This window comes from Bos indicus x Bos taurus, chromosome 22, assembly GCF_003369695.1.
Source record: "Bos indicus x Bos taurus breed Angus x Brahman F1 hybrid chromosome 22, Bos_hybrid_MaternalHap_v2.0, whole genome shotgun sequence".
Taxonomy (NCBI): domain Eukaryota; kingdom Metazoa; phylum Chordata; class Mammalia; order Artiodactyla; family Bovidae; genus Bos; species Bos indicus x Bos taurus.
In genome coordinates, this window is record NC_040097.1 from 7418452 (window position 1) to 7437218 (window position 18767).

An 18767-nucleotide genomic window follows, 5' to 3' on the forward strand; every position below is an offset into this window, starting at 1 on the left:
CATTTTCCAGATGAGGAAACAGTTCAGAGAGATAACTACCTCACAAAGCACACACAGCAGAGCTGGGGCTAAAACCCTGGTGAAAAATCTCTTTACTTCCCTCAAATGTTGGCTAAGATAGATCAGGGAACCTGACAACTCTGTACTCATCTGAAGATGGAGATGCCAGGTTAACCCAAGTGCAGCAAGGCTTTTTGGAAAAAGTCAGCTTTCATTCCAATCCCAAAGAAGGTCAATGCCAAAGATGTTCAAACTACCACACAACTGCACTCATTTCACATACTAGCAAGATAATGCTCAAAATCCTTCAAGCCAGGTTTCAACAGTATGTGAACTGAGAACTTCCAGATGTGCAAGTTGAATTCAGAAAAGGCAGAAGAACCAGAGATCAAATTGCCAACATCTGTTGGATCATTGAAAAAGCAAGAGAGTTCCAGAAAAACACCTACTTCTGCTTCATTGACTACGCTAAAGCCTCTGACTGTGTGGATGAAACAAATGGTGGAAAGTTCTTAAAGAGATGAGAATACCACACCACTTTACTTGCCTCCTGAGAAAACTGTATGGAGGTCAAGAAGCAACAGTTAGAACTGGACATGGAACAACTGACTGACTCAAACTGGGAAAAGAGTACATTAAGGCTATATATTGTCACCCTGCTTATTTAACTTCTATGCAGAGTACATCATGTGAAATACTGGGCTGGATGAAGCACAAGCTTGAATTGAGATTGCCAGGAGAAATATCAATAACCTTAGATATGCAGATGACACCACCCTAATGGCAAAAAAGTTAAGAGGAACTAAAGAGCCTCTTGATGAAAGTGAAAGAGGAGAGTGAAAAAGCTGGCTTAAAACTCCACATTCAAAAAACGAAGATCATGGCATCCAGTCCCATCGTTTCCTGGCAAATAGATGGGGAAAAAATGGAAACAGTGACAGACTTCATTTTCTTGGGCTCCAAAAACACTGCAGATGGCGACTGCAGCCATGAAGTTAAAAGATGCTTGCTCCTTGGAAGAAAAGCTATGACAAACCTAGATAGTGTATTAAAAAGCAGAGACATTACTTTGCCAACAAAGGTCCATATAGTCAAAGCTATGGTTTTTCTGGTAGTCATCTACGGATGAGGAAGTTGGACCATAAAGAAGGCAGAGCACCAAAGATTTGATGCTTTTGAACTGTGGCGCTGGAGAAGACTCTTAAGAGTCCCCTGGACAGCAAGGAGATCAAACCAGTCGATCCTAAAGGAAATCAACCCTGAATATTCATTGGAAGGACTGATGCTAAAGCTGAAGCTCCAATACTTTGGCCCCTTGATGTGAAGAGACCCTGATTCTGGGCAAGACTGAGGGCAGGAGGAAAAGGGGGCAACAGAGGATGAGATGGTGGGTTAGCATCACCCACTCAATGGCTATGAGTCTGAGCAAACTCCGGGAGACAGTGAAGGACAGGGAAGCCTGGCGTGCTGTAGTCCATGGCATCAAACATGACCGAGCGAATGAACAACAACAAAAGGTGGCTTTCTAACCTCAACCATGTTCACCATTTTGTGTTCTCATTTTGTTTGAAATACCAGGCATTGGATCTCCTGGTTGGTGATAAACCCACAACAGTTCCCCGAAGCGTTGACCACAGAGCACCCGTTCTAAAGTAGGTGCTAACTAAGATACTCTGTGGGTTGGCGCAGTCTCTAGAGTTTGGACTCAGTAATCCTGGGCATCAGGCAGGACGTTCTTTGGTAAAGACACCTGAGCTCCGAGGTGCAGCAAACCAGGGCCCATGCAGTAGATACCACAGCGTGATCCTTGACCTCACAGCTCAGGGAAAACATCGCAAAACAAGGCACCTGCATGGAAGGCTTCCCACACGGTACACACCCGAGCCTCTTAACTCCGTGGGAGTGGATATGGCCCCGTCTTGGATGTGCCAGGGAGGAAGTTCAGTTCAGGGGGCCGTGGTGAACCTAGAGACAGCGAACCAGGGCCTGACCAGGAGCGTCCGACTCTGGAGCTCAAGCTCTTCACTGACATGGTCTGCTCAAGAGGGGAGGCAGGCCTGGGGAGGCCAAGGACTCGAGGCCAGCCCTGCTGTGGGCGAAAGGAGCTCTCTTTCCTTCTCAGCCCGCTTCAGGCCTGAGAACAGCTGGGCCTCTGTCAGGGAGATGGCTGAAGGTGGGCCTGGATGACTGTGGGGAAAGGTGTGCATGTTCGCGGCGTCTGGAGAATGTCAGCTTCCCATCTGGTGAGGCCTGTGCCCCGGGGCCACTCAGAGGCTGCTAAGGGATCGGCGGCATCCTGCGAGCTCTCCCTGAGCACCTGGGTTCTGGGACCTCTTCCTGTCCTGTCACAGCCAAGGGGCCAGGGCAGACAACTGTGTTTGTCCTGAGGACACATGTGTGGAGCGGGGAGTGGACGAAGGGTAAGGAAGGAGGGCAGCTCTTTGATGGGAAGATGGGGAAACGAGGCCAGGAGAAGGCGGCAGTACGCTGCAAAATGCATCTCGTGCCCGTGACTAGAGGGAGGGGTTCTGGGTACAAAGCTTGGTTCTGACGCTTGCAACCCCCTGACCTGGAGTGAGTTACCTGGCCTCCTGAGCTTCAGTGCCTCGATACAAGAAACAGGGACCATAACCCCTACCCTGTGGAGGGCTGGGCGGGGACCAAGTGAGGGCGTGCAGACGCAGCTCCAGAGGGAAAAAGCTCCAACAAGGGCTTTTAGCAACACGACCTCCAGGCGGCCTCTGTTCTCCGGATTAGAACCCTGGACCACTTCTTACTTTGGACTCGCTGTTTTCTTTCTCTAAATCTCTTGGCAAGGGCGTGTACACACACCCAGGCTCTGTACCACCCCTCTCCCCACCACAGCTTTCTCAGACTCCTGGTGGTTTTAAACCTAAGAAAAAGCTGCAGGAGACACAGGTGTCTGCCTCCAGTTAATGTGTAAGCAAGGTGTGAGACAGGGCACGCCCTGAACTGACTCGGAGGGCTTACCCTTTGCCCAAACAGACTAGGCACAGGACTGCAGACCCATCCATTAACCCCGGATCTGCCTTGGACGCTGAGGCCAGCATGCTGGCAGTTTCCTTTCCCTGGAACGCTTCCTGATTTCCCACGACTGAAACACACACGTTTGTCAGTGGTCAAAAGACCTTCTGCTTTTGCTCCTACTAGGAAAGGGGAAGATGAGGGGTGAAGTGACAGGGGAGCTTCAGGGGTACTTTCTCATGCACCTGAGAGCCCGAGGCCATCTCCAAGGCCCTGAGGTTCTGGTCTGGCTCACCTGACCCCTGACCCACCTGGCCAGGAGTCAAGGCACAGTCAGCGAAGAGTTGCCAGGTGACAAAGGAAAAGGGTGGCTTAGTGCAAATCCATGGGGGTCAGGGGGGACACTGCAGGCTCAAGCAATCAGGCAAGGCTTCAAGGTGGGCCTTTCAGAAGGAAAAGCAAAGGCCCACGGTCACAGTGAGCACCTTTGCTTGGGTGATGGGGTTGGCTGTATCCTTGACGCGAGTTCACTCACCTTCAAGCCTGAGCATAACCGAGTATAGGGACACACGCTGGAGCCTAAAATCTCCTGAGCTGAGAGCCTCCCAAGATTAAGTGCATCTCTTCCCATGCAGCAGAAACCCCAGATGATAAATCTGACAGACTGGTGCCAACCCTCCTCTGAATTCTGGGCATGAAGAAAGGAACAGAGATCTCAGCGTGAGTGGGCAAAAGCTCGCGAAGCTCCCAGCCTGGATGGAGAGTGGGCCACGAACTGTGCCCACTCAGTGTGTGCCCCCCACATGGGGGCCCTGTCAATTCTCCCCCGAGCTTCTGAGCAGGCAGTGCTTTGCACAAGAAACTGCATTTCAGCCGGACCCCGGGGCTGAGAAGCACCAAGTGAGGCTGCCAGGGAGGGGAACTTGACCTTTGCTTGGGTCCCCTGACTTAAACTCTCGCCACCTGAGCACGGTGGCACTTGATGCGGTTATCTCATTTATTTAGAAATGAGCCCTTGCACCACTCTCCTCACAAGCTTTGTTGGAAAACAGCTGGCCCAGAAAAATTGGGGAGGCCGATGGAGAGCTGGCACTGAAGGATGGATGGCCCTGTGCCAGACGCCATCCATCTACAGCAGTGAAAGGTTTGGAGGGTCTGGGTCATGGTGATGGGACAGGGCCCAGGCTGGCTGGGGGAAAGTCCCTCGGTTCCATGGAGTGCTGGGTAACAGACTTGTCTATATTTTTTTATTGCTTTTAGAACTCTGGGGCTCGAAGAGGCCTTAGCTGAAGCCAGAGGAACTTCTGAGAGAAACCGCTTGAGAGAACTGAAATTAATCTGAGCTTCCTTTCTTGTGGCACCATCACCAGGCCTGATGAGTGGTTCTATGACGTGGTTTTTAAAGAGCAGTGTGTTGCTCTGAGCATGGCTGTGGCAGCCCAGGAAGGGCTGCTCTTCTGAATCATCCAGCAGAAGTCATCCCGGATCTCTGCTGCACATGAGCACGTGCACTTCAGTCCCCATGCTGACGTTCTACCCCCAGCGCCTCAGAACGGGGCTGCTTTTGGAGATAAGACCATTAAAAGTGACAAGTCGCTCAGTCGTGTCCGACTCTTTGTGACCCCATGGGATTCTCTAGGCAAGAATACTGGAGTGGGTTGCCATTTCCTCCTCCAGGGGATCTTCCCAACCCAGGGGTCAAACCCAGGTCTCCCACATTGAAGGTGGATTCTTTACCATCTGAGCCACCAGGGAAGCCCAAGATCATTAAAGAAATTAGTTAAAATGAGGCCAATGAGGTGGGCCCTAATCCAATCTGACTGGTGTCCTTATAAGAATGGAAGATTAGGACCCAGAGAGACAAGGGTGCACATGCCCAGGGTTGGGGCCGACCACATGCAAAGACAGAAAGAGAGCGGCTGTCTGCAAACCAAGGGGAGGTCTTGGGGAAAGTAAACCTGCTGGCACCTTGGCCTTGGACTTCCGGAATTTGACAAATTAGATTTCTGTTGTTGAAGTCATCTGGTGTATGGCATCTGTCATGGCGGCCTAAGTGGATTAATATAGTTGCCCAAGACAAAAAAGGCTTCATGGAGTTGCTGAAATCAGGAGGACTGCTGACAGAAATGCCCAGAAACTCTCTGACAAGGCTCCACGCTGACCACTCCCCGAGTCCCGGTGCTGTTCAAGGGCCACCTGCCCTGAGCACTGTTCTCAGGCACCTTCCCTTAATGAAAGACAGGCGACCCTGCTTCTGAGCTTTCCTAATCCTCCAATGAGAAAGCACAAGGCCAGGGACGTCCCTGGTGGTCCAGTGGCTAAGACTCAAGCTCCATTACTGGGGGCCTGGCTCCAATCCCTGGTCAGGGAACTAGATCTCACACGCAACTAAGAGTTCGCACGCCACAACTAAAGGTCCTGCACGCTGCAACGAAGACTGAAGACCCTGAGTGCTGCAACGAAGACCCTGTGCACCCAAATAGATATTTTTTAAAAAAGAAAGAAGGCACAATGCCAGGCACTTCATGAGAACTCAGAAAATGGATGTGAGTCTACTCACTGCTCAGCCACATTTGGGTCAAGAGAGTCAGTCTCAGTAGGTGTCTCAGGCAAGGAGGAGCCGGACTCCTGTATCTGGCACAACTCCTCATCTGTGATGATGTCAAAGGCGGCGTCATCCGGCGGCCGGCAGTCTGTGTTTGCACCTGGGGCACAGATGTGAGCAGAGAGAGAGGAGAGACGCATGGTCATGCACAGGACGGGGAGGGAGTGCAGCTACGCAGGACGAACCAGGAGGACGCACCCTGCAGCACTCGCTCAACCGACAGCAACTCTGTCGGGATGGAAACAAAGGGCTGTTGGGATGTTTCAGAAAAGCAGATGAGGGGACTACAGGTGAGACTGAACGCACAAAGTAAGTGTCTTCTCTGAAGTCCCTTAGGCAGGGGCGTGGAGGGGTTTTAAGCTCTAACATGTTCTCTGAGGCCCCTTACTTAGAAGGAAAAAACTTATCAAAACCTTATCAGGAAAGAACCTAACAAAAAGATAAACATACTTCCCTGCTGCTGAATCCTTGCTCCAGCAGACACACACCTCATGCATGCTTCTTTGAGAGCAGGAGTCTGTGTGACCTGCATTTCCATCTCAGTCCACTAGGGGGTGGAAAAGAACTGACCCCACCCCCCTACCTAACCCCACCAACCCCACCCAACCCCCCCAACCCCTGAAGCTTGACAGAATTGTGCCTAACCCTGCAGAGCACTGGGTAGGAAGGACGCTGTGTGGATGCTGCTGTTCTAGTCAGCCCCACCCCGCCAACAAGCACCCTCCTGCATGTGATGGAAGCTGTGATGGCAGGCCTGAGATGAAGAAAAGGCAAGTAAGACAGAAAGACAGGCAGGGGAGGAGGCAGGAAATATCAGAAATCAAAACAAGCAACCTCAGCACGCTGGCACCATGCCACCCTGTGTTGTCACTGAAACACCCAGAATGAGCCAAGCGTGTCAGGAGAAGAAGAGTTCATGTGGGCTGCAAGTTCCCAGTGGGCCCTGCCTCACGGCTCCTGGACGGGCCGGGCTTTAGGAGGGATGTTCTTCCTCTGGTCCGAAGTCTGCATAATGGAGGGCGGCTTGAGGCACAGGCTGAAAAGGGGGACCAGGACTGGCTTTTTTCCACAGGCCCAGCCACATTCCTGAACCCGCCTTTTGAGGCTGGCAGGAGGAAGGGGGAAGGAAGAGGAGGGAAGGGAAAATGACCAAGAGGGACCTAAAATGATACCCGCCGAGAGAAACCAAAGGAGCCCTAAACTGAGTGCTCTGCCACGTGTAGACTGGAAGACTCAACTCTGTTACTTTGGCAATTCTCCCTAGACTGCTGTAGAGACTCAGTGCAATCCCAACCAAAATGTCACCAGGATGTTTTTGTAGAAACTGACTAGTTAATTCTAAAATTTATATGGAAAAGTGTACAACCTAGAATAGCCAAACTTTAATAAAGAAGAAAATTGGAGGACTCACCCTGCCTGATTTTAAGACTTATTATAAAATTACGGCAATCATAACAGTGTGGTATTGGTGAAAGAAAAGGCACGTTGGTAAATGGAGTGGAACAAAAAGTCCAGATACCGAATCATACATAAAGGCAACTGATTTTTGAGAAAAGCACAAAAGCAATTCTATGGGAATAGACCTTTCAACCAATGGTGTTGGAATAACTGGACAACCATTTACAAAAAATGAATCTTTGGGCAAAGCTTGCATCATATAAAAAAATTAACTCAAAATGAACCATAGACCTAAACGTGAATCTAAAACTATAAAACTTTTAGGAGAAAACAAAAGAAGACCTTTGAGTTCTTGAGTCAAACAAAAAGAGATATGATATTAAAAGAACAGGAAAAAATTGACCCATAAGAAAAAAAACTGATAGACTGGACTTTATCCAAATTATACTCATCAAAAGAAAATTTAAAAAGACAGGATACAGGTTGGGAAAAAAACATTTGTAAAACACATATATGATAAATAAATCATACTCAGGATATATAAAGGGCTTTCAAAATTCAGTAACTTTTAAATAACACACTAATGCTGTGCAAAGTACACTTCCCCATCCTTGAGCAGTTGTTTGTATCTAGTATAAATAATGGAGCCGGCCAACCTCCTTGATGATCCATTTAAACAAAAGAGGAGCTAACAGTGTCTCTGAAGGCTGGCTGGCCTGAATCCAGACTGAGGCCGAGGAGGGCAGGGCTCTGGCTACAGGAGGCAGTGGTGTCTGAGCACAGACAGCGCTCACTGCCACCCGAGTCACTGCAGTTCTGCCTGAGAACATGAGCTACTGGGAAGACAGGGAAGGATGCGCTCATTTCCAGATTCAACGCCTGGCCTTCGGTTATCCCGGGACAGAAGTTCGGGGCTGGGGCCTGGGAGACAGCATTTTCTAAAGCGTGGGGTGGCATTCCACCGGTGGTACATGAGTTAAGAGGCAAACAGATTTCACGTTAAATAATAATGCTGAATCATATCAGGAGAAAGTTATTCCCTTTTCAATTCACTTTCATCCTAATTACATCAAAAAGAAAGTTTCAGTGCCTCACTTTGGAAGTACTGAACTAGGCATGGCTCAGCTAAGCAGCCACAGTGGGGCGGTGGGGAGGGTGGCCCCGGGGAACAGAGGCAGTGGGGGAGCTGACCTTGGCCTCCGGTGGCCTGGGCCGGGGATCGCGTGGGGCTGGGCTCCCCCTGGCTGGTGCCCGAGCTGCTGCTGTTGGGAGAGCCGGGGCTCTCGCTCAGCTTCCGGAAGCAGGCCCGGCAGCAGCGCTCCTTCTTGCCACCGTGCTTGCTCACGGCGTAGTTGTTGCAGCAGTAGTAACAGAAGATGCGGCCGCATATCCTGGGGACGACACGGGCATGGGCTGTAAGGATGCCACACAGGGGCCGCGAGCGCCCTGCTCGGCGCTGGAACTGGGCTCCGGACGCCACACGGCTCATCACACCCAACTCTGCCCGCTCTGGACCATGGCCTCAAGGCCCCTTTCCTAAGACTCCAAGAAAGCCGCCTGGGTGACACCTAATGGGAAGTTTTACTTCCTAGGGTCCTAGCAGGCAGGCTGAGCCCCCTTCCCTGACATTATGATGCAGGTGGGCATCCCACGCCTGGGTGCTGGGCTCTAAAACCAAAGATGATTCTCCACGCCCCCGTCCCAACTTGAAATTCATTCCCGCCTGCCCATCTTCGGGTCCTGGGGGCAGGGAGGTCTCTGCTTCCTCTGGCAGAGCCTCGGCCCCTGCTCTCTCCATAGTCCATCTCCCCTCTGATCCCCACAGGCCAAGCGAGCATCGAGACTTGGGTCTCTGGGTGTCCCACATCCCTGGGGGCCCCCTTACTTCTGCCCACATGCCCTGTATTCAACTCTCTTCCCTTTCGGGGATCCTTGAGTGTCCTGCTGGGACCCTGCCTAACACCCCCTCCTCAACTGGTTCCCTCAAAACTAAAAGACAACATGCTCTTCCTAGACAAGCGGCCGCCATGCCAACGCCTGCCCTAACTCCCCGTCCGGAGCCCTCTGCTCTGGCTCTGGGCCCTGCCCACGAGCCGCCCGCTGACCTGCAGTGGTGCCTCCGCACCATCCAGCTGAACTCCCGCTTGCAGTCGAGGCAGTGGTTCGCCTCCATGTCCCCGGGCCATCTCTCCTCAGCACTGAGCTTCTGCTGGAATTCCAGGGCATCTGACTTCTGCCAGAGAGCATCCTTGTCCCTGGGACGGAGCCACATTAGAAAAACAGAAGAAAGCGTCCATGAAAATGACAGAACTACCTCTGGATTCACTTCAAAAGACTGCTTCTGAATTTTGCAAGACAGGAGGGGAATTCACTTTTATTGATACCGAGGTCACCTGTCACCCCACAGCAGATCCAGACTCAGCAGGAGTCCCCAGTGTGTGGGTCCTGATCTGACACCGCACATGTGAAGGTATGGGGGCCTGTGGGGTCCATAAAAGGCTCTGGCAACTGCAAAGACCTGCCAGCACTAACAAGGGTCACCAGCTGCCCAGGGGTCTAAATGACCGTGTACACGGCCACTGGGAGGTTAGGCTGTCACGTGCTGCCACAAGTACACGACAGCCAGTGTGCTGTGAGCCAGATAACCAGGAATATACCGCCCACCCAGATCTTCAGGATGTTTGGGACCCTCCTTGTTTTTACAGTTTAAGTAATAATTAATGGCCCTGGCAACATGTGAGCCACTGATGACTGAGAGCCACACCAGAGCCACCAGGCCCTGAGAGAAGCTGGCACTCTCATCAGTCAGGGACTCCAAGTCAACCAAACACTGTTCCCCTGAAATATAAACCAGAACATGGACTTTTCAGGAATGCCTGACATTGTCAGGAAGCAGAAAGACTCATTTCTTGTGATCAGCATCGTTCTCCAAACTGGGCCACGGCTTGTTCTGTCTGGCCCCGGGAGGCCAGGCGCCCAGACCCTGGCAACGTGGCAACTGTGTCAGGACCTGGGCTTTTCCAACAAAAACTTCTGGAAGGTGTGTGAACGCAGAGGTCACAAATGCTGAGTCCCTAGTCTGCAAATTGATGGCACATGGGCAGAGTTTTCAAGCTTCCAAATTAGTCAAAATTTATTATTGCCAATTTGCAACCCCAAATGAATTAGTACATTTAGGCATCGCTTATGCATGGCTGCTGACACTGTAAAGAAAGGGCTAACCAGATTTTATGTGGTTCTTGAAAGAAAGACCCAAAACTATAAACCAATTTTATGGAGTTTTTTGGACAAAACTTTGAGTCTGAGCCAGCGTCTAGTGGAGCAGGGATTTTCAACTCTTGCTCACTGATACCTGGACCTCACTCCCAAGAATTCCACTCTGGTTGGTCTGGGTGGGGTCCAGACCTGAGTGTTACTTTAGTTATTAGCTCCCCTAGTGACTCCAATTTGCATCAGGGTTGAGAACCACTGCTCTAGTTATAACTGTCAATTTATAGGCTACACAAAGAGGGAAGAACATGTTAGATGACACTATAGAGATGTAATCAGCAAAGCCCAGGTTACAGGAAACTCTACCAGATAAATGGCCTGCTTTCTTTAAAAGTAAACTGCAAAGGAAAAGAAGAGAGATGGTGGGGAAACCATGCCTAAGTAAGAGAGATCCAAGAAACGTATCACCATGCAACACACAGACCTAATTTAGATTCTGACTAGAAAAAATTATAAAGCAATTGGAAAAATTTCAAAATGACTAGATACTTGATGACATTGGGAATTAGTAAATTTTTAAGCATAGTAATGATACTGTGGTTGTTTAAAATAAGCAGTCCCAGTGTTAGGAAGGCACATACCAAAATACTTGTGGATAAAATGACAGGAAGTTTGGGATTTGCTTCAAAACAGTCTGAGGAGGTGGGAGAAATGGGTAGGACTCCAGGAAACACAAGACTTGGTCATGAGCATAATGCTGAGGCTGGGTGACAGGTACCGAGGGGCGCATTCTGCTATCTACCTTTGTATTTTTGAAAACTTCTGGGACTTCCCTGGAGGTCTAGTGGTTAAGACTCTGGGTTTCCACTGCAGGGGCCACAGGTTCGATCCCTGGTCAGGGAATTAAGACCCCACAAGCCACAGGGCGCAGCCAAAAAAGAAAGATACCCATACAAAAAGCTTTATAAATTTTTTGGAATGACTTGCCAACATTTAAAACTCAGACCAATTTCACATAAGAATCCAGATTTCTACCTTCTCTGAAGTGAGGGGACGTGGCAGCAGCAGCGCAGCCTGCCCTCTGGTTTCTCAGCCCCTCCAGCCCGGCTCGCACATTCACACCACTGTCTGCTGCCTGAGTGACGAAGCACACAGCTGCTACCTGATGCACTGGAGTTTGGGGCCCCGGGCGCTGGGAAGAGTCGGATGGAGGAGAAGGAGAAAAGGACTCCTGAGAGAGGGGCAAGGGAGTGGAGAAGTCCCTGAGGATGTTAATCATCTTTGACTGTCACTCTGTGGCTGAGTACATGGAGAGTTTGAAAACAATTAACACAGCAATACGAAAACACAAACCAGACGCACACTAGTGGGAACAATGAAATCCTGTCTTTTAAGGCTGCCAAGGGCCTAAGTAGACCCTGTTCATGTGTGTGTGCCCTTACAACAGAACACAAGCAGACAGGGCCCACTTCCCTGCAACAGTCCCTTCAGGGAGAGTCACACTTCCTTCAAGAAAAGCCAAGCTCAGGGGAAGCCCCCGGCCCCTGGTCTGTCCCGACACTCACCTGAGCAGCTCTATCAGCCGCTCCTCCAGGTACTTCTTGGTTCTGTTCAGGTCATCCAGGTCAGCGAGCATCTTCTGGTCATTCTTCTCCCTTTCTGCCGCCTCCTGGCAGAGTCTGTTGTAATATTCCTGGGCCTTTGTGGTGGCTCTTTCAAGTTCCTTCTGGGTCCTGGTGGAGGAGTGGTAAGTAGTCCTCATCACCCACTATTTCCAGCTTCCCCCTTCCCCCGGGCTAACCCCAGCCTCTAATAAGCAGTCCCGCTGCCCTACCAGCCTTTGTCTTGGGGGAGCCCCTTGCACTGTTCTGCTCACAGGGTGTATATTCAAACCTCAAGCCTTCAAACCTCCTCTCACACACCCAAACTCTTCACACATTGCTACCCCCACAACAAATACAAGGGACATTTGGGAAAGGAGGTTGACCTCAGGTCACTAGGAGCACCCCAGGTGGGTCAAACTCCGTACCACTTTTCTTTGGAGAAAACTGAGGTTGTGAAAGGAGCCCAATGGGTGAGGTGCATGGGTTTGTGACGGGGGGTGGATATGCAGAGGAAAAAGGAGTCAGAACAGGAAGAACTGAGGCGCAGCTTCCTGGAGGTGACCAGGCAGAGAAGCATCTGTCCCCCACGATTCTCTGGGACTCTACACATGAGGTGTGGCACTGGGCACAGAGCAGGCACTAACTCTGAATGGCCAGGAGTTCAACCTGAGGCTTCGAGGCCTACGGAATCCTGCTCTGGGTACTGCAGAGTCTCAGGCTATGAGAGGGGCTGGCTGAACCAGAGTCTGCCCATCCTTGCCCACTTCTCATTCAGCTCACTAGTCCCCTAAGGCAGTGGCTTTCCAAGGATGGTTTATGAACCAAGGCATTCACAAAAGCTCCATAAAACTAGAGGGCTGCACCTGACCAATCAATCTGTATCTATTCCAGCCTTGCCATGTCCAGCAAAAAGTTGTCAGCAGGCTGTTTACGAGACACTGTCCACCGAATGATCTTGGGGACACATAGATATACACACAGTTATAGCATTAAAAAAAAATACCACCAACTTAGGAGGTTCTATTTAAGTTGTCACACGAACATGACCTGGCTAAGGGCAGCCAGAGTACTACAGGAATTGAACTCTGAAAGGACAGTCAGATGAGAGGAAACACACATCTAGGCTACTACGCATCCAATGTGGTCTGGATCTCCCGTTGAGCCTGGGGCAGGCCTAGAAGCAGGTGGTAGGAGATGGGTGGGAAAGCTAAAGCCTCAGGTTTGATGTGTCTGCTTCTGCTGGGAGCACACATGCAATCCGGCGCCAGGATCCCTGCAGGATGAGCCTGGCCCCGTCGCTGGGTGGTGGGCTGATGATGCACAACTCCGGGGCTGCCAGGTCTGAAGACGCGGCAGCCTTGGGGCTGGACACAGGGAGGGCCATATTTTAAGGTTAAAAGAAATGATGACGAAAGGGTGACGGCAAGACGTGTTCTCCACAGACACAGCACCACAGAGTCTGTGGAGCATCAGAAGACAAGCTGATCCTGCTCCCTGGCTCGCTCGCTCACTCCTGGATGAGCTGGGAGAACCTCACACTTAACCCCGCAGCCTGTCATTGATGAAGAACTCAGGTCAAAACTCATATTGGGGAAAACGTGCACACACATAATTCACAAACCAGTTCCCCCAAACAAAACAAAATACAATAAAACACAAAACTATCTGTCTATATATTTTTTAGGTAGTTGTTCAGAAAAAGACTCTGGAGCCAAATGTTCTAAGTTCTAGTCCTGCCATCACCACTTACACACTGTGACCCTGGGAAAGCGACTTCACTCTTCTGAGCCGCATTTTTCTCTTCTATAAAATAGGATAAATAATAATACCATCCTCACAGGACCGTTGGGAGGATTAAATAGGCAAGTAGATTTCAAGCATTTAAAATGGTACCTGCCACATTTTAGGCTTAAATGTTTGCTGTTGTTAGTATCATGACACTTGCCCAATTTTTATTTCATTTGATTTTTACCAAAGCATGAAGTTCCTGAACTGAAATATGCCCCCCAGAGACGACAATGGATTAAGAGAAAGGTTCCCTGCAGCTTCTACAGGCTTGTGACAGGCCGACTGCCAAGGAGCTCTGTGGCATGCTTCCGACATAAGCACTCCCTGGGTCTACAGCTTTTCTTGCAAAAGGACTTTTTAAAGCTGAGTGAGTGGCTGACTTTCTAAACGACTGGACCAAACCCGCCCCTTCCGTGCGGACTCTCCCACTGGCCCCGCGGGCAGACTGTGTAACTAACCTGTCCAAGTCTTGGCGCAGGGCGGCCCCCTCCTCGTCCTTCCTCAGCATGGCGGCCTGGCACTCGGCAAGGTGCTTGCTGGTGCAGCTCAGTTTCTCCTGCACGTCCGCCTGGGCAGCCTGGCACAGGACAGCAGGGAGAAGACGCCTGGCTGCAGAAGCCGTGCGAGGTACCACACGGTGACTGGCTCGCTCCACCCCATCTGGCCGGCGCACTTCTAACGGGAGGGGCTTTCATTTAAGATTAAGAGGCCAAGAACTAGTACGTGTGTGGAGTAGGACAGATTCCCGTTTGTAACTATGTCCCTTGAGCATCAACTAGGGCCAGTTGTGGTGGGTGTAGGGGCTCCAGGGTGGGGATAGAGGTGTGGTTGTAGGGTATGGGGGTTTCTGAAAAATGTCACAGCCCTGAAGACAGATTTCAGTGCCTCCCCTGCTCCAGCTCAGGTCAGACTCACTGACTTGGAGAACACGTGCGGATGTGTGTGCGCGGTGGTCACTCAGTTGTGTCTGACTCTTTGCGGTCCCATGGACTGTAGCCTGCCAGGCTCCTCTGTCTATGGGACTTCCCAGGCGAGAATACTGGAGTGGGCTGCCATTTCCTTCTCCAAAGACAAGGTGGGGGGTGGTATAAAAAAACACACTTGGCAGCTCCAGCCAGGTGTTCAGGGAGTGGCAGGGCCATGACACAGACTTTGGGTGTCTAGGGCACACTGGATCTCCCGCAGGGAGGCCTCTTGATGGTCCGGTGAGAGACAAGTGAGATTCCCTCCCCGACAGGCCCACGGCCCGGGAGTACGATGACCAGGTGGATGAGGGGCCGGGCCCTGCTCAGGCAGGCAGGAGCACCTCCCCTGGGCCCCAGGGCTCGGGCCTACCTTCAGCTTCCCCTCGGCCTCCTTGGTGGCCTGCAGCTGCCGACCCTGCTCCTCCAGCTGGCCCCTGAGGGTCCTGCATTCTTCACTGGAGGTCTGAGAGGATGGGAAAGGGATCAGAAAAGTGGGGTCCTTGTTCTGGGACTCCTTCGGCCCCATTCACCCAAGTGGGTAAAAATAAGCCACTTCTCTTTCTCTCAAACTAAATTAAGCTTTGGGCTTCACTGGTAATACAGTCCTGTCAAGCTAAGAGATTTAGCTTGGCCTCTGAGCTTAGCATTTCATTTCTACGAGGGAAGGTGGAGCATGAGCCACGTGGAGCTACACGGGATGGAGCGACACAGGGTGGAGGCACATCTGTGGGGAGGCAGCAGCTGCCTGAGCGAGAGCAGTGGGCTGAGAGCGCACAGGCCCAGAAGCACACAGACACGTGATGAGCATCAGAGGCCAAAGCCCCGACTGTTTGCCTGTGTCCTCACTCTTAACCTTCTCCCCCGTGCAGTCTAGGGCACACATAAGCTCGTCTACCCCAAGGGTCTTGTGAAAATGAATTGAGTTGGTTTATTACAACTGCACTGTTATCAGAAGGCAGCTGAAGGGACAGAGAATCCAGGGACAGGATTTGAGGCAGTCAGGAACTCACAAGCCCACAGGGCTTGGACAGCAAGTACATAAACGAGGGTAAGGAAAACACCAGAGGCCTCATGTTTCCTTATAGCAGGCACTCCCACCCTGCTCCTGCTGCCATGCAGGAATGAGGACACAGGCTTACAGGCCTCCTAAGATTTCAAAAGAAGCCCCCGAACTAAAGCTACAAGCAACTTGCTCTTAAAACGTTGGCTGCTAATTACAAAAACAGATTCTGTGTGGGCCCAACTTGTCTGCAATGGCATCAGATGTCTGAGTGAAGGCACCCTCCCTGGTGCTGGGTCCCTGACAGGCTCTCGCACGACAAGGACTCTGTGGGCTGTGACAACAGGACACTCCCGGGCCACATGGCCCAAGGCGCCTCCCACTCACTCGCGGGCCCACCAGGCCCTGCTGCAGGGGGTGGGTGCAGCTCAAACGGCTGGGGGAGGTTTACCTTCAGTCTTTTCTGGTAGTCCATCATCTCGGTGCTCAGCTGGAACTTGAGGGTGTCGAGCTCCTGGCGTGAGGCCTCCTGGAGGCTCTGGGCGTGCTGTTCAGCCTGGGCCAGCCGGGCCTGCAGACCAGGCAGCGAGCCGGCTGTCTCCTCGGCCACCCTCAGCTGCTCCTGCAGGCTCTCCTTCTCTCGCCGCAGCCCTGCCACTTGGTGCTCCAGGCCCTCCCGCTCCCTGGAGGCTGCCTCTTGGGCCTCCCGCAGCTCCTGAATGGTGTGGGCCAGCGCCCCCTCCACCCGCTCTTTCTCCGCAGTCAGCGCACAGACCTGGATGCCAAGCTCTGCCGTGTCCATGTTGGCATGGTGCAGCTGCTCCTGCAGCTCAGTGTGCTCCAGATGGGCCTCCTCAGAGCTGCACCTGACCCGGGACAGCTCCTCCCGCAGGATCTGGAGCTCCTCCTCCCTCCGCTCTGCCTCTTCGGCCCTCTCCTCCCTCAACGCCCCTTCGCGCTCAGAGCACTGCAGCAGCTCCTGGACGTGGGCCCTGTTGAGGGCCTCGTTCTGTTCCTTCAGTCGCTGCACAAGGGCCTTGTGCTCTGTCAGAGCAGTCTCAGCTACGCTCAGCTGGCTCTTCACCTTCTCCTGGTCCCCCAGGGCGGCCTGCAGCTTGGCCTGGAGCTCCACCACCATGGCCTGGAGTCGCCGGGCCTCCCCCTGATGGATCTCCAGCTGTGCCTGAGACAGGGCCAGCTGGACGGCCAGCTCCTGCGGCGCATGGTCTTCAGGTGGGCTGAGACCCTGTTGGCCTCCGTCTGCCCTGAGGGTCTCAATCAGCTGGGTCTGCTGCTGGCACTGGCCTGCAAGAGCTTGGAGCTCCCCATCCCGGGCCTCGGCGAGCTGCTGGCCCTGCTCCACCTGTTCCCGCAGTCGCCGGCACTCGGCCTCCTTGCTCTGCAGGGCAGCCTCCTTCTCTGCCATGTGGGCCCACATGCTTGCCTCTGTCTGCTCTGACTCCAGAGAGGCCAGGGAGCCCTGGCTGGCCGCCTCCCGCTGCTGCAGCGCTTGGTAATCAGCCTGCAGGGCCTGAAGTTTCTCCTCCAGAATGTGGTTGCGCTCAGCTACATTCTGCAGCTCCTTCTCCAGCTCCCTGTGGGCCTGCTGGAGCTGGTCCTCCATGCCGGTCCCGTGCACCCTGGGATTGTCTGTCTGTCCCTCCCGCAGGCCCCGCTGTTCCTCCTCTGGCATCTCGCAGGCCTGCTGTGGGACAGAGTTCAGAGCTTCAAGCGTCTCAGCCGCGTCGGGCAGACCTGGGCCTAGCTGTGCAGCAAGTTGCTCCAGCATCCCCACCTTCTGGCTGAGGTGGTCCCTGTCCTGGATGAGCTGCTTCTTCTGCTCCTCCAGGTCACTCACGTGCTGGCTCACCTGGGCCAGCTGGGTCTCCAGGAGCTGCAGCTGCCGTGTCAGCGAGCGGGCCTCCTGTTCCAGCAGCTCCTTCTCCTCCAGCCGCTGCCGCGCCTCACGCCTCGCTTCCGTGAGCTCCTCTTCCAGGGAGCCCAAGTGGCCCAGCGACTCCTGCAGCTGGCGCCGGAGCTGGGCTGCCTCCTGCCCCTTGCAGGACAGCTCATCCCGCAGCAGGGCTGTCTCCTCCACCAGGCGCTCCAGGCAGGTCTGGGCCTCCTCCTTCAGCTGCAGTTCCCCGGCCAGTGGCTCCAGCTGCACTGCCTGCTGCCCGCTGAGCTCCTGGATGCGGGGATTCTCGCTTTCCAAGGCTTGGAGCCTCACCGCCAGCTCCTGGGTCTCCAGGGCCGAGTCACTGGAGACACGCTCTTCCCTCTCCTTTGCATCCAGAGCCGGAGCGGCCATCGGCTCGGCTGCGGCCAGCTGCTCCAGGACATTGGCCGCGGGGATGTCCTGGTTCCTCCTGTGCGGGGAGTCATGGGTGGCCTTGAGGTCCCGAGCCAGGGGCTTGAGCAAGGACTCCAGCCGCCGCAAGGCCGAGCGGTAATCCTCCTCCTTCTCCGCAGCCCCCAGCTCGAGGGCCTGCAGGCACGTGTGCAGCTCCACCATGGTGTTCTGCATGGCCTGGGTGACTTCCCACTGCTTCTGGAGTGCAGCCACCATGTCCGCGAGGCGACTGTTGTCCTCAGCGGTGGCACGGCCCCTCTCCCTCTCCACCTGCAGCTGCTCTCCCTGCAGGCTGATGGCCGCCTTCAGCTCCTGGTTCTCTCTGTCCAGCTGCTGCATCCGCTCCTGCAGCTGCTTCTCCCGCACCTCCAGCTGGTCCAGCTCCAGCCGCATCTCGTCGAAGCCCTCCAGGGACTCGCTGTTTAAGGGGTTGCTCAGGTCCAGGCTGGAGGCCATCTCCTGAGTCTGGGCGGAAACATGGAAAATAAGTGGCCTGGGGATGAAGCTACACAGCTGTTTGGTCAAGCTTTAGAATTTAATGCGAACAGAAGGAAAACTACAGCAATTAGGTGACCTAAAGTCTATGGAGCTATTCGGAGGACTGGAACTCCTTTGCTCAAAGCAGCTGCCAGAAAAGGTCAGCAGCACATCCTAAAACCATGATGCAATGCCACACGCATGAGTTCCCGAGACCCAGAATCGATGTTTCCCATCCCACCGCTGCTAGTGTCGGTAACACAGTGGATGTTCGCTCTCAGAGAAATTAAGTTATATGTAAACTACTGCTCACCCACTGCACTGTACCCACAATTCCTGCTGCGATTATATCACAAAATGGGGTAAAGATGCTACTCTGAAT

General features: G+C 53.0%; 1 protein-coding gene across 4 annotated transcripts in view; it reads right to left on the reverse strand.

Annotated features, from left to right (window-relative positions):
• FYCO1 (FYVE and coiled-coil domain containing 1) overlaps positions 1–18767 on the reverse strand; it is a 78767-nt gene that overhangs the window by 33247 nt on the left and 26753 nt on the right. For all 4 annotated transcript variants that reach the window (XM_027523607.1, XM_027523604.1, XM_027523606.1 and 1 more), the window contains 7 exons: positions 16007–18373; positions 14926–15018; positions 14049–14167; positions 11764–11931; positions 9094–9243; positions 8180–8379; positions 5546–5690 (listed from right to left, as the gene is read on the reverse strand). In XM_027523607.1, the coding sequence (XP_027379408.1) occupies positions 5546–5690; positions 8180–8379; positions 9094–9243; positions 11764–11931; positions 14049–14167; positions 14926–15018; positions 16007–18373 (3242 nt within the window). The remainder of the gene's footprint in view (positions 1–5545; positions 5691–8179; positions 8380–9093; positions 9244–11763; positions 11932–14048; positions 14168–14925; positions 15019–16006; positions 18374–18767) is intronic.